We start from the raw sequence: 23,383 nt of genomic DNA on the forward strand, positions 1-23,383 counted from the left end.
CATCACTGTTTCTGTTGATTGGAGACACTTGTCTCCCTCCCATCAGTACTTCACACTGCAATGCTGGCACTGAGCATACTCCCAGCCACGTCTGAGGCTTGTCTTGCCATACGCGGCTGCTGCTGCTGCTATAGCGTCTGGGGACCGTACCCTGAGAGACCTCGTTATAGGAGGAATCGTTGCTACTGATACCGGATGATAAAAACAACTGCCTGCTCAGCCTCCTTGGAAGAGTTATTTTTCTTCAGACCTGAAAAGCCCAGCAGCTCCTTTAATCTGATATTCTTTATCTGCTAGAATGAGTGCTTTGCTCAACTGCATAACTGTGCACGTCTTGGCTCTAAACTGTGAAAGCCGCTGGGTGCCTGTACGAGAATTTACCATTCTGCTTGTTCCCTTCCCTTCCCCGGCTGTTTAGGGCTAACTTTAATTTATTCCCAGAGAATCTGGGTTTTCATTAAGGTGTAGGTGTAATCTCTCCAGTCTTAAATCTCCCTTGATATATTTTTATCTTAGGTTTGTTTATTGCTTTACTTAATTGGTCGTTTGTCATTGCCTTTCTAATAGATGTTGTATTCTTGAAGAATTGAAATAGTAGCGCTTTTTTTTGGCCAGGAGAGGTGGAGGGGAGGCTTCTTATCTTTTATTTATTTTAAAGAAGCAGAAATTCAGCTTAGTAATAGTTGTTTTCCAAAGTATAGTGCATTTTGTAGACAGTATATATAATAGGAACAGACAATTAAAGTACTTTCTTACTGGGGGAAAAGCAAGTGTGTGTTAGTGGGGAATGGGGAAGGAGTGAAGGGACTTTGTGGTATCTCCCTTCTTCAGGAGTTACTCCTTTTGGAACAGCCGTGATCAAAAGACACTGGAGTCCTGTAGCTCAGCCCCTTAATTGATCCAGGGATGTTTCTGGAGCTTTGGTGTTACTAGTCTGGGATAATTGTTTAAGCATTCAATAAAAGACATGGCCCATGTAACTGCTGCGGTGGTTTCATGGATGAGGTCATGAGTCTATTCCTTTTGATCCTGTACACTGAGGGCAGGAGCAGCCCTGATGGCCGCCTCTCCCGAGGGGCAGCACCTTCGCTTCCCCGGTACCTGGCAGGAGCTGCCAGCAGTGCTGCTGCAGAATCCCAACCCAGCCCTCTGCCTCGGGGACGGATTTTGCAGGAAAGCCATGGAGTGTGCTGAAGCTTGGAGCAATGGGGTGTGAATAAACATAATAAAGTAGATCAGCATGACTGCATATACTGCTCCAGTTTCAGGTGGAGGTTTGTGTGTAATCAAACCAAGATGACACGGGGGCATCGTTTTCTTGCAGCCAAGTCTGATATAGGAAACCGAAGCAGTTGCTGTTACTCGTAAATGTGATGCTGGTAACTTCAGCATCTCAGGATCTGAAAATAAAGTAATGCCTTTCTTGGCCTTCAGTCATCTGTTAGCAAGGAAAGAAAGATTTTTAATGTATCCTGAGCTTTCTGTCTGTATCAAAGCTGTGTTCTCTCTTCAGCCTCAGGATTGCTACATAATGTTTTTCAGCATGTTAGGCACAGTAATCTGTATTGCACTGAAACGGGACTTGTTGCAGGAGGAAAGGCATTAGGGTGACTGTACGGGAGGAAGAGGCTCCTCACCAACCCGTCACATGCGTTTGGAGACCAGAATGTGCTTGGCTCTTCAGAAACCCCGTGGCGTTCCCTTTGGAGAAATGCCTATGATTTAAAGACAAAATAAAATGTAGGACAGCAAAAGGAAAGGGGAAGAGATTACAGATGATGGGGAAGATTTAGATTAGAAAGATGCTCAAGTATTTAATAACATGAGCTTCTCCATAACGTGAGCTCCTCCGTTTACTGCCTGAAGCTGGAGACCGTATAATTTATGGCTTAGTCTGATGTGCATGTGTATGAGCGTGTGTTACGGAAGTAATTTCATGGAGTTTTGATGGCTACTGTTGTCTTGTGTTGTGAATATGTTGATACACTGAAAGATCCCAGAAGAGCATGACTTGGAGAGCCAGATTCGCAAGGAGAGAGAGTGGCGGTTTCTGCGCAATGCTCGTGTCAGGAAGCAAGCCCAGAAGATCATCCAGAAGGGTGAGTGATTTCCCTCTTGCCCAGCTGCAGGCATCTTCCTGGAGCTCAGGGCACTGTGCTTCGTGGGGACGCCAGACTGTGAAGCCCCAGTTAACACGGCCCTGTGCCGGCTCTCGGACGGGAGAGGTGCCAGCGCTTTCGGGCTGCCGGCAGGGTGATGCTGCTGTAGGGTGTTTCACTGACAGTCGCCCACCTTCCCGTTCTCAGCTGCTGGTTTGGATTGCCAGGCTGGGGGGAGCGACTACTTAAAGCATCAGATGGCTGCCTTCCCCTCTGCAAACCGAACGGCAGCACCATGGTAGATGATGTCATGGCTGGTCACCAGCAGGGTGCTGAGCCGGAGCGTAGTGCCAGGCTGGCCAACCTGCGGAGTCCGGCCTGGGAGGGCAGGAGCGGAGGAGCAAAGACTCCTGTGCAGGAGCGGGGCGCTGGCCCCACAGAGGAGCGGGGCGCTGGCCGTGGAGGCAGCTGCCATCTGTGCTAGAATTGACAGAGCATCCCATTTCCGACGCGATGTTGGCTCCTGGCCCACGGCTGAGCAACAGCAGCTGAGCTCTTCAGCCGTGTGCGCTATCGCAGCCAGTGCCTCCGCCAGAGCCAGAGCAGCCAGCACCAGGTCGAGAATCCAGGGAACCTTAACGGCTGCTATCGATTTACCGTTTGGGCTTTTCCTCTGTGTCCTGTAAAGTTCACGAGGATACTGTAGGTTATGTTTTCAAAGGGACAGAAGGCAGAACATTGTAGGGTAAACTTCAGAGGCACCGCATGGCCAGGAAGGCTCTGACAGCGTTTGACATGTGACAGACGGGCTGGCCACAGCGACCCAGCCCCACCGAGAGGCTGCGTGTCCGCTGCGTGCTCGGAAGGCATCTCGGCATGATCTTTCACATTCCCCACTCTGCCGAGCTCTGTAAATGATTACTTTCTCCTTACATCCCATTAAGTTTTTAACACTTGTACGTTTGGCTCTACATGTGCTGCTTACACATTTCCCAAACGTGCCTCAGGTCCCCATGGCATTAGCGCCCGCTCCCCAGAAAGCTGATGCTGCTTTTGTTTGCGATTCTCTCTGCCTTTCCATGCAGTGGTTGGGCCAGACTCTTACATTCCCGCGCTGTTTGAACATAGTGGAACCCCACGAAGTTTTGTCAGGAATTTGCATGTGTCCATTACTCCTGCTCATGTGCCTCGGACAGTGGCAGCTGGGGAGCAGTGTTTATGGGAGCCCTTCTCCAGGCATCCTCCCAGCAGCATTCCTGGGGGCAGAACTGCGCGGGTGGGAGCTGTCCTATCCTGGGATGCTCGCTGAGGCACGTGGAGCTGGAAATAATGATTTGCTGAATGAAGAACTGCCCAAGGCTCAGCCTCCTGCATGCACCTCATTGCCCAGAGGTTTGCTGGGCTCCAGTCAGCACAATGGGCAGCTTAATGTTGTGAAAGTGCAGAATATCATAAACCAGAGTAATACAGAAATGAAACTGAAGCCCAGGAGATGGCTTGGGAGATCTTTCTGAATACAAAGGGGGGGATTTTTCATGCCTACCTGAAGAAGTTAAATCTTTTTCTAGATAGTGTTCATATTCGGTTGCTTGACCTGAGCGACTAAAATGTCAGTATTCATTTAAAAAAAAAGAAAATGTGAAATATTAAAAAGAATTAAAGTAGACTTACAATCTTTTAATGAAAATTAGATTAAATAGATGCATTCTAAAACAAACAAGAGCTGAGTAAATGTCTCCTGGGCTTACAGCTTTATGTGATGAATTCATACTGTGCCAAAAAATTGCAGTGTCAGGGGTACCAAAACCGTTTGTGAATAGCAAATCATTCTGAGGAAATGATGGGAAAGGTCTTTAACCATCGTTTTAATGTCTCCCCGGAAAATATATTTCTCATTTTCAAATTAACCTAAAATTTAAAAGAACTGAAATGGATGGTTAAATAAATAATCCACAAGCTAAATTGTAATACTGTATTTTAAGTTGAAAAAAAGCATTTTCATTTTTTATGTTGAAAAAAAATAGCATTGATTTTTGTGTCAACACAAACTAGTATTTCTCTGGGCTTTGTTGTGCTTGCCTGCTGTGTTCTCCTCCATCACCAGAGGAGAGGACCCCCTGCTGCATCACAGCTTTTAGTTTGTACTGTAAGATGTGAGACGATCAGTATGGAGGGGTCGGGGCTGTCGAAGCTCTGGGATCTGAGAAAGTTCTTGAAGGAGGAAAGTGTCGGGGGGGTGTCTGTGGGTGAGAACGGGGGTGGGGTGGAGGAGGAGAGCGGTGAGCTGTGGCACTGGGAAGCAGGGGGGGTCCGAGCCTCGTCCCTCGGGCGGGATGTTCCCAGGCACTGAGCCCTGGCTGTCGCCTGTCCCCCTGCAGGTATTTCCCGGCTGGATGATCAGATCTTCCTCAACAGGAACCCGGGCGTCCCTTCTGTGGTGAAGTTCCACCCGTTCACGCCCTGCATCGCGGTGGCTGACAAGGACAGCATCTGGTGAGAGCTCCCGCGGGCCCCAGAGCGCCTGCTGCGCCGCGGCTCCAGGCGCAGTGGGTTATCGTGGGGCAGTTCTGCCCGGGGGCTCTCCCTCTTCCTTGCCCCCCTCCCCTCTGTGGCCACCCCTCCCTCCCTGAGGGCAGGGAGATGGGCAGAGTCCTCCCGGAGTGCAGCGCCGTCGCTGTGAGCATCGCACCAAGTCCTCTTCTGCAGGAGGTGCTGGGTTCAAGGGCTGCAGGTGAATCCTGACAGATTTATAGTACAGCTGGGCTTTTATCCCATTTCCTTCACAGAGGGTTGGCATATATTATTAATAAAATGATGCTGAATACCAGAGGAGAAAAACAAATTGAACTGGTATCCGATACATATAACTTTTGGTTTCGCTGTAATGAGTAGATCTCTTTACAGCTTGCACAGAGAACCAAGAGCTGACTTCATATTTTTTTCCTCCCACAGTTTTTGGGACTGGGAGAAAGGGGAGAAGCTGGACTATTTCCACAATGGGAATCCTCGATACACCAGGATCACTGCAATGGAGTATCTGAACGGGCAGGACTGCTCCTTGCTGCTGACTGCCACAGGTAATTAACACATTTTCCCATGCATGAGGGACGGAATGGGGGAACCTTTTACAGAATTCAAGTCCATGTGAGCTGTCCTGGACCTCTTGCTCTCCCATCTATGGGTTCAGCCCAACCTGACCCTTCCCTCCCTGTGGCTTCCCTGCCCCGTCCCATCTGAGGAGGCATTTCCAGGATCAAACCTGAAAGTTGTCTCTGGCAGTACTGAAATCTCTTAACTGCTTAAGTAGGTGCTGCAAAGATGTTTCAAGTGACTAAAAAGTCAAACACTTGCTGGAACCATTTCCAATTGCAGCTTTATTTGTTACATCGTTCTGAGTCTTCACCTGTCACTGCGAGTTCATGATGACCTCCTCCCGTTCCGTACCTCGGGCAGTGTGATTTGCGTTGGCTAAAAGCTGCTGTCCCGAGCTGGAAAGGAAATTGTGCAACTGCCAAAGTATAAGAAATCAAAATCTGTTATTGGTGCTGTTTCAAGTCTAGAGCAGGTGGGGCTTATTTTAAGCACTAAACTTCTCAAACAGCTCTGACTTTCTCTCCAGTCCATGTATCTCCCCTAGGAGAAACAGTCCTCTGGAACACCCTGCAGCATCGCGCAGGGTAGCATGGAGAGCTTTTCCCCATTCATGGCTCTGTAAAGCTGTGGGTAAGACCTGCTTCTCTCCCGAGGAGCCATTCTAAACCTGTCAGTCCAAGTGTTTTCAATAGCTTTTCAAACTTGTACAGGATTGTACAGTGTACAGGTTGGGTATAATTAAGAGAGGTGGAAGAGGAGACGAGAGGGCCTTTAGAACATTTTTCTTTCAATTTATTGATTCTTAGCACAGAAGTTTCACAGATGGGGAACAAATTGAAAAAATACATTATGTTCTTGAAAGATTTGCTGCTGATGGGCTGGGCTTTACTTCAGCTGCTTCTGTGGGGTTGTATTTTGTATTTAATAGGGTACTTTTGTGGCTCTTGGCACCAATAGCAAGGAGGATGGAGACGAATCCTAGAGAAAATGAATGGGTCAAAGAAATGGAGTGACATCTAATCTCAGGTGTTGTCCAAGGGAAGTAGAAAAGCTCTTCCAGAACAATTCCCAGTAGAGCAATTCTTTGGGTTTGATGGATGTACCATTAGAGAGGAAAACCAACTGTAATAAAAAGGATTAAGTTCAAGCGACACCCTTGGTTTTGGAGTTTGTACGACTACAGTTCTGCTCCTCTTCTTCCTTTGTTGTGCACAAGTAATTATGAGAGCTGCATCTGCAGTGACATTGCATCGTGTTCTCTTTTTCTGTGCTCCCCAAGATGATGGTGCCATCAGAGTGTGGAAGAACTTCGCAGACCTGGAAAAGAACCCAGAGATGGTAACTGCCTGGCAGGGTCTCTCAGACATGCTGCCAACTACACGAGGTGGGTCCTCACTCAGTTTTGGGGGGGGGGGGCAGGACTGTAAAAATAATTTGTCATGGTAAAGCTTTTTCTGGAGATGGGGAGATTAAAATGGGTTCGTCAGCTTCAGCCATCGGTAACATCCTTGTTCAACAGTCTCTGCCTTCTGGAATGGCCAGGTCTTGGTCAGGAATTACTTTCCCAGTTCTCACAAAACAAACCAACAAAACCGAAAGCCCAACACAGCAGTCTCACAGACACTGAAGAACAAGCAGAGCAGCCTCTTGCTGGGGAGCAGAAGGGTACAAAGTCCTTTGCCAGCTTCACAGCAGCTGGCTTGCCCAAGCGTTCTTATCTGTGTTCCGAAGTAGAGAACTGTAGAACAACGGTGGAACTGGGCACTGCTCTGCTCCTTGCTTGTTGTGGCAGGAGGTTATTCTTCCCCTTTGGGTGAAGTATTAGCTCACGTATTGCCTCTCTCCTTCTGATGGGCTGCTCAGCCTTTGTACAGCTTTGCATGTTGCACCTGTGATCTCCTTTAGCCTCAGCTCAAATTTTAGCGTTCATTCTTCACTGTTTTGTTATGGGTCAGGAGGTGGCAAGAGAATATGCGAACTGAATCGGACACGTGCAGAAGGACAGCACAGTTAGACATTGACCTTCTTTGAATGGTAGAAAAGTTGGATAGAAAAAGATGTAAAAAAGCAACACGGGCATCCAGCCATGCATAGGGAGAAGCCAGAAGACCAGCTTGAGTAACCCTGAAGTTTGTTTTAGGACATTAAAGGAGGTGGACGTTTCGTCCTTCTGAGACCTGGTAATGTACTAATGCTCTGATGGTGATTTTCTGTCACTGGAATATTTTTAACCAAGGCTACAAGTTTTTCTAAACGTGCGGTAGTTCAATCAGCACTTGTGGGATTGATGCAGGAATTGCTGGGTGAGGCTCTCCCTGGCTTGTGCTATGCAAAAGGTCGGATGAGATGACCATCATAATTCATCCTGACCTTAAAATCTGACAGTTCTCATTTCTGAGCCTATGTGGTTCATCACAGGAGCCTGACACAGCTCTTTTAGCTATTCATTGGATTTTATTAGCGCTGCCTTGTGCTGGTATCTGTTATGTTTTCCTTAACACCTCATGGTTCGTCGCTGGTGTTCGAGGCAAGAGGAACTGTATTTAAGGTAACTTCAGGCTCTGTGCCTCGCTGCGGTATATGCGCAAAACTGATTATAAGCTGCTGGAAGTTTGCAGCCTACTGTGAAAATTGCCATGGTCAAAACCTGCTGTTCCAGAGATGTCATTAAAAGCAGGAGGAAGCCGGTGGCAGTGCACCGAGTGCTGGAAGCCCTGGGTCTCCTTAGGGAGAGAGGAAGGTGTCCAGTAGTCATCTCCAGTTGCCCTTTGTAGTGTTGTTTGGTCTGTATTTCTTCTTGTCAACAGCGGCTTCCCTGAAGGATGCTGGCTGATGTTTACCATCCCTGGATTCAGGATTTGCTTCCTTGGTGTTGGTAGCAGACTCGCCCAGACTGCTGTGACCATTGGCTTCTTGCCGCATCCTCAGCCGTGTTCAGGGAGGGTGCTGACAGCTGTCGCCTGAGCTCCTTCAGGCTAATTCCATTCTCCTGCCTCACTTTCTGCGCACGCCTTACCAGAGCATAGCATTTGCTGACTGTACCTTACTCTCTGCAGGCCCTTAATGCAGCAGAAAGGATTGCTAGCATCAGTGTTTGACATTGCAAAATAGTTAAGAGCTGAGGCAAGAGCTGATTTAGCTCTAAGAGTTGAATGGTTAACTTGCCAAAACAGGAGTATTGAAACTTTTAAGTCTGTTCTCTTTCTGATAGTCTGGGGGGGGGGGGTTGCCCCCTTTTTCCCCCCCTTATGGTCTTAAGAAGTCTGACTCCTTTTTTCTTTGCTTTTCACCTTTGGAGCAATAGAAGTAGGTTTGGAAGGACAGATTTCTTTGTGGAGAGAGAAATAAATGTAGTCACTTCAAAAGATCTATGTGGATCAAGTCCCCTTGGAAATGAGACTCTCTTCAACAGTTATCTTGCTGCCAAGAGCATAGTTGTGGTCCAGCACTGCCTCATAAAACTGAAGATGCATCTTTGAAGCTGCAGAGCTCAGGAGTTCTACTGGAGTGAGTTTGCTCCTACTATTGATTTCATTCTCTCCTCTCCCACCCTTTCCCATGTGTTACATCATCTCTGAATTCAATAGCTGTCTTGACAGCAACCAGAATACTGACTTTTCTAGACAGTTTTCCCACTTACAAAAGCAGAGAGGAATATGCCATATCTAAATACATCCTTTGGAAGCTTGAAAAGCATCCCTGGATTGTCTGAGCAATGGGAGGTCAATGATAACGTGCTCCGGGGCTGCCTGGGAGTGGGGAACAGACCAGCGTGAGGCACAGAACTTTAACATTCTGCAAAGGACCTGTTTGTGGTGTGAGCTGAGGTGAGAGAAATGAGCTGGTACGGCCAAGTTAGTGTGTTCAACTTGGCCCCAGTTCATTGCACTTAATAGCTGGTTGAGAGTCGGGGTAGGTGAGTCTTAATTTAAACACTGGCAAACCGCCATGTGGGCACCCTCGTTTTTTCTGTAGAAGATTGTTTTTTATTATTTTTATTTTGATCTTGTTTAGTTCTGCACTCACAATGCACCACAAAAGTCTCTTTCAGTCGGAATTGGGGAGTTTAAAGCCACGTTGGTACCAGGTGCTCTGGTGTACGGCGGTGCCTGCAGACCTCTGGCGTGAGAGGTGGGGGTCTGAGGGGAGGGCAAAGCCCCGCTGTTAGTAGCCAAGTGTGTCAGGAGAGGCAGGAGAACCGGCATTCTCTGTTGGGCAGCGCAGGAAGAACGTAAACCTGATGTGCACTGAAGCTGTGATTTCACAGCAGGAGACTTTGGGCATTACGGCAGTTTCTCTAGAGAGGGGCGGTGGTCGGCGGTGGGCTGTGCGAGCGGTGCGAGCCTGGGAGCAGCACAGCCCCTCGGCTGGGGGCCGCGCTGGGTCGGGGCCCTGCGGCGCTCGCGCTTCTCTTCCCGCACGTGGCCATGCTCGTGGCTCTGAGCGAATCTGACATAGTCTGTATTGTTTCTTTGTGACAAAGGGAAACAAGCCACAGCTCCCCAGTCAGAATGGCTTTGCCCTTGAAAGCAGCATAGTTCTGGAATTTGGAAAAATACCGAAGTGTAACCAGCTGCTTCACAATTGCCGAATGCCGCCTGTGCAGCTGTTCTCTCCCCAGCCGTGTGTGTGCTCTCTGCAGATGCCTGCATTGTTCTCCCTTCTCCAGTCCAGCAAAGAGAACCGGTAGATTGCCTCCAAAGGGCAAGGGCTGAGCTGGCCAGGTCTCTTCCCAAACCCTGTGCAGGGTTTCCCAGGGTTACCCCAAGCTGCCTCTCACCTCCCCGTTTGCTGCCATGCTGTCTTGTTGCCTGGGGTTTTACAGTGGCTAGAAACTAGTCTGTGTCGGGGGCTAACTTGCTGTTTGAGTTGCATAAACAGAGCACCCATAAATCGTTTGCCCTCTCTGTGCCGGTCAGCTGTCTGTCCACTGAAGTGGGGCAGAGGAGCCCCTGGTACCGCGGCACTCACTATGGGGAGCCCAGACCTTCTGGGCAGAAGCCTCGTGTTCCATGCTTGGTTTGCTTTGTACAGATGCCATGAGTTATTTGGATTTCCGTCTGTCACTTCCTGATGCATTTTACTGCAGAACAGGGACCAGATCATGCAAAGGATAGTCTCCTTGTTCAAGAAGAAATGTCAAATCTGTGCTGTTGGCAGCCAGCCAGAATACTCACTTCACACATGACAAGCGCTGCCATTGATGGCTTCCCAGGGAATGCTGTGATTGAAGCTGCTCGCTGGATGGAGGCATGTGCTGCTCTTGGTGCTTCTGCTTCTCCTTTGTGTTCTTTCCTTTAATTTAAGTTGCTTTTTCTAATCCTTTTTTAAGGTTTATTTTTGCTCTGGCTGACCAACACTACCCTTAGCATCAACCCCTTAATCCCTGTCTTCTCACAGGTCTGGCCCGAAGGGTTTCAATCTATCTTGACAGAAGTAAACAGGGAGGTGAGTGCTTTCTTTCCTGTTACTACAATCAGCTGGGGTGGGAAGGACCTCCTCGCCTGGCTTCGGGTTGGTTGACTGGTTGTTTGGTTGGTTTTCTTGGCATTGTTTGAATGACTGCTGGGTCCTTGTGGTTCCTGGAAAGCTTTGCTTCTACCTCTCCCATTCCTTGCCTTGTTTCTGTGTCCGTAAGAGCCGTGGGAAATGCAGGAGGGTGTCTGTGTTCTGTAGGTACGCGTAGCCAGCCGCTGGGAGAAGGGCATCTTGTCATGCTCTCTGCAGGGAGAGGAGGTGTGGGTGGGGTATGCAAGGCGCTCTTTTTCCAGGAAGATTTCAAAGCGTCCCTGAACAAAAGTGCTTGAATGACATTTGCAAACATGAACCACCATTAAGCTAATGTGGATTTTACAGGGGTTTATTTGTAATACACTTTTGCTATAATGAACATGTGTAAAGGAGAAGCTGATGAATCTTTCCCAGGAGGCTTAGAATAGCAGGCTTTTGGCAAGGATATGCCTAATAAATTTTCTAAACTCTGTCCTTTCACATGGAAGGAAGGCAGGTGAAGTCACCAGCCTCCATCTGTAGAAGCCAGGACTGTGCAGTGTCTGCATTGCTCTGGAGCCTGGCCCCTTCCTCTGCTGCTGGGGTCTTCAGGGGAAACAGATGGCTGATGTGTCAGGGCATCACCGTGTGTATGCACGTCCACGGATGTTAATGTGCACGTAGTCATCTTGGGTTATTCATCAATTATTAGTACTTGCTGACTGATACGAGCTGAATGTGTCTGCAATGATTAATAGGACAAAGATGATTGCAGTGGTGTGTGATTAGGAGCTCTTTAGCTTGAGGTCTTTGCAAATCTCTCTTACTCTTCAGAGACAGAGTGCGGGGACAGGAATTAGCAAAGCTGATGTGTTGCTGTTAGCTGCCTGGCTCTGCGTTTCACTCAAAAATCCACTGGCAAACGGAAAGGCTAAAATTAGCAAGACTTGCCTGCAGGGAATTCCCCACTCAGTAAACCAGGCATCCAAACAGTTTAAGGAAATACCGGCCGCTCCCTTGCTGGATCGATACGGCTGATGCCAAGCAATTGTGCTCTGTCCCAAGCACACAAATAACTGTGAATCAATAAAAAGCATTCATCAGCGTTTTCTGGCCAGGTGTTCTCCTAACGAAAAATACAGCAAAAGGATTCCTTCTCTCCTGCTGAAGAAGTCTTAAAAATGGATGAGATTAGCTGTTTGCCTGACAGCAAAATGCATCAGCAATGTTTAGATAAAATATACTAGTTTTGTCACTAAAGCACAGAAAATCTATTCTTGTTGCTTGGGCTTCTGTGAGGAATTTTTAACTGAAGAGAGGTAGGAGAGTGTCTGCTTGTTCTCACATCGCTGGGTGCTGGTATTAGGTAGGAATCACCAGGCACTGCTGTGTTGCAGATCAGTGGTGAATTAGAGAAACACCAATGGCTTGATGGTCCAGGTCACGTCCAGCCGCTGTGCAAGTCACCCGGAATCCTCAAGTTCGTGTGAGCACAGAGTCCGCAGCTGGCGTGTCGAGCATGGTGAAGGCAGCTGAGCTCACAGGAGTCTCCTGATGAATCAGCGCGACCCTCTGCCCAGGCTGCATCACCTTCTGCTCCATCACAGCTCTTCTGGGGCGTCTCAGCACGCCGCTGCGTTACCTCCCATTGGCGGAACCGAACGAGCAATACAAAGGAGACAGTGTTAACAAGAGAATATCCATCTGACCTGTGCTTGCCTCTGTCCATTGCTGCCTTGGGGGGCTTCTTGGTGCTGATACATTAACAGCCGTGATCTGTCTTACCCCAGGAAAATTTATACTGATGCCACGCAAGAAAACATCAGCACATACTTGCCAGTTCCCTGCTTCCTTCCTGCTCCTGAGGCTCCTGAAACAAAGTGAAAGACATCAAATTACCTGCTCTGCAGAAAAACAGGACCTTGCCCTCTGGAGTCCCTGCTTTGCTTTGAATACTGCTGACTCTTCTGGCAGTCAGTCAGTGATCCAGATGGGAGAGAGTGGAGAGGCAGCCTTGGAGCATTCTTAGAAATTTAGCAGCTTACTGAAAGGGAAAAATCCTGGGAAGCTGCAGGGCTCCCAAGGTGTGTGGGGAGCCTGTGGCAGCGAGGAGCCTGGGCAGAGGGAAGGCTCTAACCTGCAAAAGGAGCTGATCAAATGATCAAACTCAAGTGGAGCTTATGCTGGAGAACAAGAGGGAGAGAGGAAAGCAGAGTGAGTCTTGTCACATCTCCCTGGGGTGTGGTATCTTGTCCTTTAGGAATAGGAAGTGTGGGAGAAGCACCTTATTTCTGGTCAGATTTTTTTTTTTATGGCAATAAAATAATCTTGAGAAATTGCAGCTCCAGGGGTTTGTGTTCTTTTAATTGGATTCACAGCATCACAGCTACTCTTCCCCCTTGCTGCGCATAGTCCTTGGCATAAGAAGAGTGACACTTTTTGAAAGGCTGTTGTAGAAATTAATGATGAGTGAGGTCATACAACCCTCCCACTGCTTCCTGGAAATTAAAACAGTGATGCGCCTCATTGCTCAACCAGGAAAGCCCATGATTAAAAAAATCACCAGTCAGAATCCGAGATGCTTTTATGTTGTGTTCTATATAGGTATTCCTGATTTCATTGAAATGCCAAGTACAGGTTGGCCACGTTCCAGTGACGTTAAAAGTAAGTGCAGACACTCAGAATGCAGCTGCTTTCAACACCAGTGTTATTTATTGAAATTTATACAAAGAGCTATCCCATCCAGACAAATATCTGTTGCTCAGGGGGAATCCTGGGGGAACAGCCATAGAAAGTTACAGCTTGCAGAATGCCTGTTGGTATGTGTTGCCTCGTACATAAACTCACCTCATACAGAATTGCAAGTACTTGTGTTAAAAGACTCAAACAACAACAAAAGCAAGCAAACAAACAAAAACCACCACAAACCTTTAAAAATTTCTTTTCCTGAGCTGTGGAAGATTTTTTGCTCATTATCTGGGAACATAATGTTCCTTATGGGAAAACTGCAATCTTAGCTAATGATGCATTAGAAGTGTATTGCTAGGATGCCCGTTTCTGCAGTTCCTTGGCTTCTGAGGGAACCACAGTTTCACTGCTGGTCTTTATCCGATAGTTGCATTGGTGTCACAGCATTGCCACTGTTTACTGTTTCTGTAGGTAGGTGGGAGCTTGGACGCAGTGGGGCAGGTAATGTAAAACCTGGCTCAGTGGCCCAGGGGGGAGCGGAGGTGGCACAGGTTTGCAGAGGACATTACCTTTTTGCCAGAATGAGGCTGAGAAGCATCTTAGATGCCAGACGTGCAAGCCAAAACCCGGCAGGTGAGCTGCAGTCTCAGTTGTAACATCCTGGAGAAGGACCTCTGTTAATTAAAAAGGAAATGATAATTAGTGTTAAGTCCCACGTTTGCTTCTCATCCCAAAATACTAGGAATTTAACATATAAACACGAGCCAGTACTGTATCATTTGTACCCTAAAAACTTTTGCTCTTCCATAGAAATAGTTCAGCTATTTAGGTCTCAGCTTGTACTGGGAGCGTCATCTTTGAATTTAACATTTTGCAGCCAGAGGAAGCTTTCCTTCCCTTGTGTACGACTTAAATTTATGTACAAAGGCTTTTCTTCTTTTCAAACACATTTGAATTCTGGTTTAGTATTCCCAGTTACATCCTGGGGTCCCCTTTCCTTCACCTGCTTCTTTGACATGGCGTTGCCTGGGCTGCAGCGGGAGCAGAGCCCCCCAGGCTGGTGCTCGGCATCGTCCCCTGCAGCCAGGACCTGCCACTGTTCAGCTGCAGGTGGAGCCAGCCCCATCTCCCAGCAAGAAGGTGCCAGGAGTTCTCCTCAACCGCGGCTTTTATGCAAATACTCCGTTATTTCTGGTGCCCGTGTTGTGTGGTGCAATATGAGCATCGTGTACCCTGAGGCTGCTGCAGCCGCCCGCGAGCACTGTGCGTGAGAAACAACAGCAGCGATATTGTGTGTTTTTCTGCGAGAATAAGGTGGCTGACAGAAGAAAGGGACGATCCCTCGTTATGGGATGATCAAAATGCTGCCCTTCTCTCTTCTGGCGGGCAGGGGTTCTCGCTTACAGGGACTATTTAAGTTTTATAAGAACAGCAGGAGCTGCACTGACTGCTTGGAAGACCGCGAGCCACACCGCGCAGCAGCATCACCTCCCTCCTGTCCTTCTGCCCCTGGGCTCTCTGTCAGCTCCTGCTTCGGGGCGAGCCCTTCTTTCTGGCTGGTGCTCTCTCGTGGGAGCTCTCAGTGCCGTTTCACGTGAAGGGAAACAGTTCTGGAGCTTCTTTCCTCGGTGAAGCTTTCCCTAGCCATTGCGACGCCATCGCTGCATATCTTCAGCGCTTAATTTCCTGACAGGTACACCAAGATAAGCGCCAGTCACTGCTCCAAATTCACCGTCTCTATCCCCTCCATAGAGAAGACACCTGGAACCACCACAGGCTGGGGACTTGCTACCCATCAGACTGAAGAAAAACATTGTCTTCAAACTAGGGAATGTAACTGGAAAATCGGGAGCTTTAAAACCGCCTAAGAGCACATTGCCTACTTAACTCCATCAGTGATGGTAATGGCGATATCTGTCTCAGCCTGCCAGGTTTATCTTGTCACATGGGCCATAAACAAGATGACAAATGAAAATGCTTCAGTGATGTTTATCATCTAAATCACTGCCTGCTTGTTTGCCTTGGATCCCTAGCAGCCCTCTCAGTTGCCAGGCAATCTGAAGCAACAATCAATTTGACTCGCAAGATAAAGATACAAGCTCTCAGCTTAGCTGAGAGTCCCAAATTTCCTGCAGTAAGATGACGGACTGTCAATAAACGTCACTAATCTCCTCAGTGGTATGCAGCAAGATCAGGAAGCGGCTTGGATGCAATGCTTAGGAAGGGGAGATGAGTAAAATGTTTTATCTGGATCTGTGCAAAACAAGGTCGTTTCATCATCTTTGAAGAAAACTGTGTGTTTGTAGGATACCTCTGTTGTTTCCTTTGTGCCCTTTGTAAAAGTGTTCGGTCCGGTAAAAAGTACTTATGGCCCTTTGGTGACCAAGAGCATGTTGAGGTAGGTTTAAATTTCCTGCTGGGGCTAATTCCTAGCAGTAAATCGAGACAAAATCACATTTGTACCTTCTGGACAAGCGAGACAGGGATCCCACTGAAGACGGCTGCAAATGGCTCGGAGCAGCAGCCTGCAGCCCTGGTGCATTGCAGAGCGCTGCCTGGCTCTGGGTTCGTGTGTGATAAAAGGCTGCTCAGCACCACAGTGTTTGGCGTGGATGAGGGGGCAAAATGCTGCTCTGCAAGGCAAGGATGCTGCTTCTGCCAAGGGGAGAGGCCTGCCCGAGGAGATGAAAACAAAGACAAAAAGCGGAGTTCTGGTCTGGTTCCCTCGTGCAGTGCTCCTGGGGGTTTTGTTTGTGTTGTAATGTATGAATGAGAGTCTCCAGGGAAAACCCATAGCTTTGGGGTTGGTCAGCCTCTGCTCTAAGCAAAGCGTTTCTGTACAGTGTAGGCGGCACACAGGTACAAAGAACTCCCTTCTAATTAAATGTACAAGAATTGTTCCTCAGAGACGTCCCCTGCCAAATCGGGGGTTTCGTTACCAGCTATTTCCCAAACCCCAGTCTCTGGTTTGTTCTGATGCTTGTGTGGCTCTGTGCTTAGGAGAGCTGGCTCACTCGATGGCTTTTGGACATTTAATTCCTCCAGCTGGGAAAGGAGGTGACATACATTTATTCTTCTCTGGAAATTGTCATACCGGCAAAGTTCATACAGCCCAGCAACCTGTCTGTAGGCAAGTGCACATGTCAGGCGTTTTGGGGATGGAAAATCCCTTGTAATGCTCTTACAGCATGGATGGGATGTTTTTCTAAGCTTCACCTAGCAATCAGTTTATGCCCCCAAAGATGAGGAGCAAAAGCTCTCGTAAACGTGTTTTAGCTAGTGTAATTGCAGAATGCTCCTCTCCTTATCTGTCTGTGTAGCAAATTGGTTTCTGTCCTACCAAGCTGTTTAATTCAGTGTCTTGCAGCAATGACTTCGCTGTTCCTTGTTTAGAAGCATCTCCCCTCAGCCACGTATTCCTATTAGAATGAGGAGTCGCGGTAATCCAGAGGCTCACAGGTCTTGCTCTGTGTGTTGTCACCAGTTTAGTCTGCTTCCATCACCATTTTATCTGGTGTTCTCAAAGTGGTGGATAATTTATTAAGACCCCCCTTGGAAGTCCACAGCAGCTCAGCCGTCCAGGGATGCTGCCACATTCACCTGCCCGAGGGGCCAGCTGCGCCTCAGCTTTTCTAAGCCCTTAAGCTAAGCAAGGGGTCAAAGGTGTATTTTGGACTCAAATCCAGGCCCAGCTGATTTGATCCCATTTGGAGGATGTATGGATGTGTGTGCCTGTAATTTTACATTTCCTTAATAATAACGGTTTCTGTCACATGAGGTCACAGAAGGTGGTGTGCTAATTAGCACAGCTCCACCTGCGCTGATGTGGAGAGTAATTTGCACACCCTGCTTGTGTTTTTTCTTAGGAGCAGGAATGGTGGTTGACTGGGAACAAGAAACCGGGCTCCTGATGACATCGGGAGATGTGAGGATAATCCGGATCTGGGACACGGATCGGGAAATGAAAGTGCAGGTAACAGCTGCGTGTTCGTCCCGCTCACTGTTCCCCTCCCACAGCACATCCCGGGCAGCGGGTTACCCCACACATGGCCGGAGCACCGGGAACTGTGCTGTGAAGAGCTGACAGGCTCTGGAGCTGCTGCTCCCCCCTCAGATACACAAAAACATGCACAGACTTGGTCTGTCAGGTCTGTCTTGGAAGCTGTGCAGCAGCATTTGGGAGAGGTGAGGCTGTGAAATCCAGAGGCAGGCACCAGGATGCAGATAGGATTTCCTAATTAGCACGTAATTGAAATAGAGTAAAAATTCTTGAGGAAATACAGCGGTGAGGTGGGTTGGCAGTGGAGCATTCGGACTCACCGCCACCACCCCTGCTCCCCTGGTAGGCAGCCAGAGCTAACTGCAGACCAGCGTTGCGCCCGTGGCTGCCAGCCGGAGAAGCTTTTGGGAAAGTTGCACCCGCGCGGGGAGGGGAGCACCCCCATAGCTGCCCCATCCGCTCCCCATCGGCACCCGGGTGCTCGGCAGGACAGGGACACAGGCACTGCCTGGCCGCGCCCTGGTGGCACGCAGCCCTGCGACTGCTGCTGGCCTGGGCCAGCCTGACTCGGGTCAGTTGGCCCCGCATTGGCCCAGGTGACAAAGGATGGAGGTGCCGGTGACCTGCTGTGCCCCTGCGGCATTCCGGTGCCTCCCGGGGCACTCGGGGTCCGCAGCTCCCCGCTGACAGCAGTCACGCCTGTGCACCACTGCATGCTGCAGCAGCAAGGAGGAGCTGCAGGCGCGCCTGTCGGTCGTAATCAAGTGAAAGTTTCTCACAAATTATAAGGAGAAGCAGCTAGTCTGTGAGAATGGAGTCACCATGCTGGAGAAAAAAGGAAATCTGGTTTTCAAAGCTTCTCGAAATTAATTACCCTTGGATGAACATTAATTATGACACTTCGACCCTGCAATGCAGAATAATTAAGCCTATGTTAATCTTAATTACTTTCTTTTTTTTTTCTTTGTAAATTAGGGAACAGCAAAATTAGGGGGTGAAAATCTTTTAAATTGGGATGATTAACGATTGCACTGAAAGTATCTGAAAACATGTTGTTTCTTTTTTAATTGCAAAGATTGGTTGTGTTGAAATTGAAGTGATTGGAACTTCCTGACTCAGGAACAGTGGAAAAGTGAAATTCAGCACAAAGAGCAGCAAAGCTATGTCATCCAAGCTCATAAAGGTGCCTTCCCACTCTTTGAACTACAGAAAGCGTACCTCTGGAAGCACTTGGGATGTCGCTGAAGAAACAAGTGCTTCATTTTCACTTTGCTGGTTGCTCCTGCTTCACAGGCAGGACCTGGGTCCGGCAGCTGGAGCAGCCCCAAGGCTGGTGCCTCCAGCCAGCAGCTCCGCGCGGCTGAGGCTGGGGAAGGTGAACGGAACCAAAAATAGCACTGAACTGTGACGTTAGCTAACGCAGCTCTAAAGTGTCTCCTGATTGTTATCCTACTTTTTCCGTGCTGCTTAGCTTTTTTACCTGTTGTGATTGAAAATGTTTTTCCTCATAACAGGCGGAGCTATTATTCCAAGCAATTCTTTTGCTAACAGCATGTAAAAAGGGGGAAAGTAGCAGCGTTAGAGTAAGGGGGCACCCCGTATTCCCAGCATAGCTGTCCTCGCAAGCTCCAGCCTCTGTTTTCTGTGTCACTTGTCTTACTACGCACAGTATCTGGTGTCTGATGAGGTAACCTGGATCTCCTCGTTACATGTCCTAGAGCAGGCACCGGTAGGTGGCACGGCGCTGGCTCGCGTTATCTTGCGTAAGTGGTTCTCCAGCAGTGTAGTCAGCAGCTCACCGTGTTGTCAAAGGCTTGCGTGTCACACTGACGCTGCTGAAGAGCCCAGGGCTGTGTCACTGCCGCTTGCTGCCGCGGCTGCCTGGTGCGGGGGAAGGTCACGCTCAGGCTCTCCAGCCGCAGCCTGCTTCGCCTGGCCGGACTGCGACGGCCAGCAGCCACCGCACAAGTGCAGCCGCGATCCTGAGGACAAAAGGAGGAAGAGCGCCAAGTGTTTAAAAAAGAAAATAAAAAGAAACAGAAAGAAATGGACTTCATTAGTGATAACTGGAGCCATTCTGGGTAGAGGGAACTGCCTTCTGGCAAAATCATGTTATGGTTTCCAGGGGCCAGATACGTTTCTTTGTCTGGTACAGGCAGGAAAAAAAAAAAAAAAAAAAAGCTTATTTTATGCAGGGCATTTAAGTAACTTCCTAGAACTCACTCAGGTGTTGATACGATGCATAAAAAGGGTTAATACCTTGCAGCTTTGTACCTAACACCCTGCAGCTTTGTTGTGCCTCTTTTTTGCGTGGGTGCTATTACCTATGGCATACTATATGTTTGGCTTTATATGTGGTGTTAGATATATGAGGTTTTGCTTTCTACAGGTATGTTTGTCTTAGGTGACTCTTCTTCAAACAGATACTGTCCATCCTGCCATTCCTATGGCATTTACAACTTGTACGCAACAGAGATCGTTTATGGAGAAATAACTCCTCTGGCCATTTATTTTAACTAGTTAGATATTCCTAGTAGAGAATAGTATTGATTCTTCCTTCCCAAAACCGACCTTGTCTTCATCTGGGCATATAAAGCTGAGTGATTTGCAAAAGCTGGTTTTGCTGGAAATTCCTCCTTGGGGCCTGGCTCTTTGGGCTGAACTGTGGGACATGTGGCTCAGCACAGGGCAGCAGCAATGGCCATCATCCCGAGTCACCACCCCCTTGTCCCTGGTGGCATCCAGAGAGCCCAAAGGAAAGTGTCACACCAATGTAGTGCCGTAGCGTTCTGAGTGACAGAATGGGGAAAGGAAGCGGGGGAGGACGTTGGGTCCTTCTGGTTTAGGACCTTGACTGTCGTGACTTGAAGACTTGTCGTGGTCTCAGCTTGGCTTTTGTGTGCTTTCTCCTCAGGATATCCCCACTGGAGCTGACAGCTGTGTGACCAGCCTCTCGTGTGATTCTCATCGTTCGTTAATTGTGGCAGGGCTGGGTGATGGCTCCATCCGCGTGTTTGACAGGAGGATGGCTCTGAGTGAATGGTAACTGCCCGTCCTTCCCAGGCTCGGTGGGATCCTCGTGTTTCCTCCTCCTCCCCTTCAAAACATTTCTCTGCTTGCTCCTCAGCCGTGTCATGACCTACCGGGAGCACACAGCCTGGGTGGTGAAAGCGTACTTGCAGAAACATCCCGAAGGCAATATCATGAGCGTCAGGTAAGAGAGGTTTGAGCTGTTTTCGCTTCAACACACTTTATTTTTGTATTTAAATTCTGCCTCTGTTTTTTCAAGAGCTAAGAGGGTAAAGCTCTTTAGTTTGACATTTGCTTTAGTAATTAACTCCTGCTCCAAACCTGATGGAGAGAAGGCAAAAAGAAACTTGAAGCTTTCCTTGGAAGCCTGTTAGCGTGGTTTGAGAGTAAACAAGAAGGCATCTGCTGAAATCACTGTCACGAGGCATGTGAGGGAGGAATCGAGTGAACCAGAAACCTAAGCTAGATATAGTATATCTTATGGTGGTTGTTCTTTATTGCCAACATCTCCGTGGGGTCATTTGAGAGAGAACAAGAGAAGGAAGGTTGCTGTTGCATCTGTTGGGCATATTGCTGTGCAGGATTACTTTGCTGTCTAGCAATTTTCTACACATAAATCCATTTCTGCTGCCTGGTAAATACTGCAGAGAGAGCAGCATATACTTATTTGGCCATTAAAGAACAGCAGAATATAATTTATTGTCACAAAGCCACTGTTTGCACACAAAGAGGCTCTCTTTCTTGATTACAAAATGGAAACAAAACATAATTTTCTGGGATTCAGAACATTCCTGAGGTGGGAGATGGGCCAGCAAAAATGTATTAAGATTTTCAGAAAGGGGATTATGTGATGCAGCTACCAGATTTGTCGAGCTCACATATTACAGTTTTTAATCTTCCTTTCTGTAATCTCCTTCAGCAATCCCAGGGGTCAGGCCTGTCTGCTTGGCCGGCTGGGTCTGAGGGCTTGTTTTTCCCCTCTCCTCGGTGCCCTTCTCAGCATGTGGTGCTTTCTCTTGGGATTGAAGAGGTAGGAGAAAATGTGCTTCAAAAGACAGGTCTGGTCTCATCCCAGAGGAACTCGGTTTGTTGAGACAAGCCACCTAGCTTTTGATTTCTCCCACTTCACTCTCTTCAGTTGACAGCAAGATCCAAAGAAACCCAAATGTTAGGACATAGCGGGGTCTCGGTGTAACTATTTCCTGAAAAACTCACAGGCACTGCACTGCTTGTGGAGCGGGTCGCTGAGCCTCGGTGGAGGCAGGAGTCTGTGGGACAGGGCTGGTGATGGAGCCAGCACCTGCAACTCCCCATTGCCCCGTGCTGGTTCCCCACGCCACTGTGCTCAGCCACGTTGGTCTGCGTGCTGGTGCCGCCGCGGGGCTTCTCGTTAGCCAGCAGGTCTGCACGGCGCCACTGGGAAAGGTCCTTGAACACCCTCTGAATGTTCTGGTTGAGCAGCTTCGCTGCTGTTGACTTGTTGCCTGCTGTTGCTCCGCTGGGATGTGTTTGCCCATGTAGTTACTCATCACAGAACTTGACTTGCTTTTTAAAGCTCTTGCGTGGTCTTCCAATACATTCAGAACCATTTTCAAGTCTTATAAAGCTTTAAATGAATTTACTGTATATTTGATCTTTCTCAAACAGTCTTTCTATCTAGTCTTTAGAATCTAAATCAACCTCAGGTTTAATTTGTCTTGAATTTAATTACGTGACATCTGGAGTTGGAGTTTCTTATAATGATATAAGTAATTCTGTATAACAGCCTTTTGATCGCGATCAGATATTCCAGAGGTAAAGAAACTGAAGGTAACATGCTTCTTAATGCTTTCGTTGTTCTTAACTCTGTAGGGCAATTCACAGTTTTATGGCCATCAGTGACTTGGAAAAAATAACTCTTTAAAAGTTGTGGTGCCAAAAGCCTTATTTCTGCTGCCAGCAGAATAAGATCAGATGAGTTGATTTTTAATTTCATTTCTGTAAGAGATTTTTCTGTTTGTCTGTCTCTGCGCCAACTGACGGTCTCTTACAAGGAGCCCAGAAGAGTGGGTGTTCCATAGCAAAGTCCTCAGTCCTTGGTCCCCTGCCTGTAGGAGAAGATGCCCCCTCTTCACATCTAACAGACATGATTCTGCCGATGTATTTCAGGGACATCACATAACAGAAACAAATCGTTTCTGTTTGAAAAGTCCCAGTCTACTACTAAGCACAGTATTTTGCCACTGCCACTATTGCTTTTCTCATTCTCTCTTCCCTGATAAAGTCATTAATAGGATTGACACGTCACCAGAGCATTAGCAGGGTTTGTTACGCCTGGTCCACAGAGTACTTTGGACAGTGAGGACGTGTGCATCTGTGTCCAGACATTTGGTGTAATGGATGGAAATAGCAGATCCCATCTGGTTAGAGTTTTCTAATACAATATCCTACTGTGAAAAGGAGAAGAAATTTGGGTCTGACATGCAGCTTGGTGTGTTGAGTATGACATAACAGTAAAGACACTTATACTCAGCAATGAGCTGTAAGCGATAAAAGTAATGATGGATCACTCCTGAGGGCAGAGCTTTTTGCACAGTACTTAATGCATTGTGGGTGATACCAAATATAAGTGACATCAGTGGGGATTTAGCCGTGCATGTCTTCTCCATCCTAATTTTCTGATGGAGGTGGTAAGCTCACAGACAGACATACGGCTTGATTTCCTGGGCTTTAGGATCGGGTTTGGGTACAGCCTGACGTTGTGAAACTCATGTTTTGGCAGTGTAAATGGAGACGTGCGGTTCTTTGACCCCCGGATGCCAGAGTCCATGAAGGTCCTTCAGATAGTCAAAGGGCTGACAGCCCTTGACATTCACCCACAAGCCAACCTCTTTGCATGGTAAGTTCTAGTTTCATCTCTTGCATCCCAGAATGGACAGAGAGGACAGTTTGTCTCTGCAAGCATCATTTGCGGAGTTGTGTTGGTTTTGTTGTTTGTTTGAAC

General features: G+C 48.0%; 1 protein-coding gene across 4 annotated transcripts in view; it reads left to right on the forward strand.

The window, feature by feature from the left end:
• Window positions 1-23,383, forward strand: part of RPTOR (regulatory associated protein of MTOR complex 1) — a 159,109-nt gene that overhangs the window by 131,108 nt on the left and 4,618 nt on the right. For 3 of the 4 annotated variants that reach the window (XM_056335082.1, XM_056335095.1, XM_056335102.1), the window contains 9 exons: window positions 1,994-2,099; window positions 4,478-4,592; window positions 5,052-5,176; window positions 6,472-6,576; window positions 10,593-10,640; window positions 17,237-17,343; window positions 20,285-20,412; window positions 20,498-20,584; window positions 23,162-23,278. In XM_056335082.1, coding sequence (XP_056191057.1) covers window positions 1,994-2,099; window positions 4,478-4,592; window positions 5,052-5,176; window positions 6,472-6,576; window positions 10,593-10,640; window positions 17,237-17,343; window positions 20,285-20,412; window positions 20,498-20,584; window positions 23,162-23,278 — 938 coding nt within the window. The remainder of the gene's footprint in view (window positions 1-1,993; window positions 2,100-4,477; window positions 4,593-5,051; window positions 5,177-6,471; window positions 6,577-10,592; window positions 10,641-17,236; window positions 17,344-20,284; window positions 20,413-20,497; window positions 20,585-23,161; window positions 23,279-23,383) is intronic. The other variant, XM_056335089.1, reaches the window with a different exon arrangement.

This window comes from Falco biarmicus, chromosome 1 (genome assembly GCF_023638135.1).
Source record: "Falco biarmicus isolate bFalBia1 chromosome 1, bFalBia1.pri, whole genome shotgun sequence".
Taxonomy (NCBI): domain Eukaryota; kingdom Metazoa; phylum Chordata; class Aves; order Falconiformes; family Falconidae; genus Falco; species Falco biarmicus.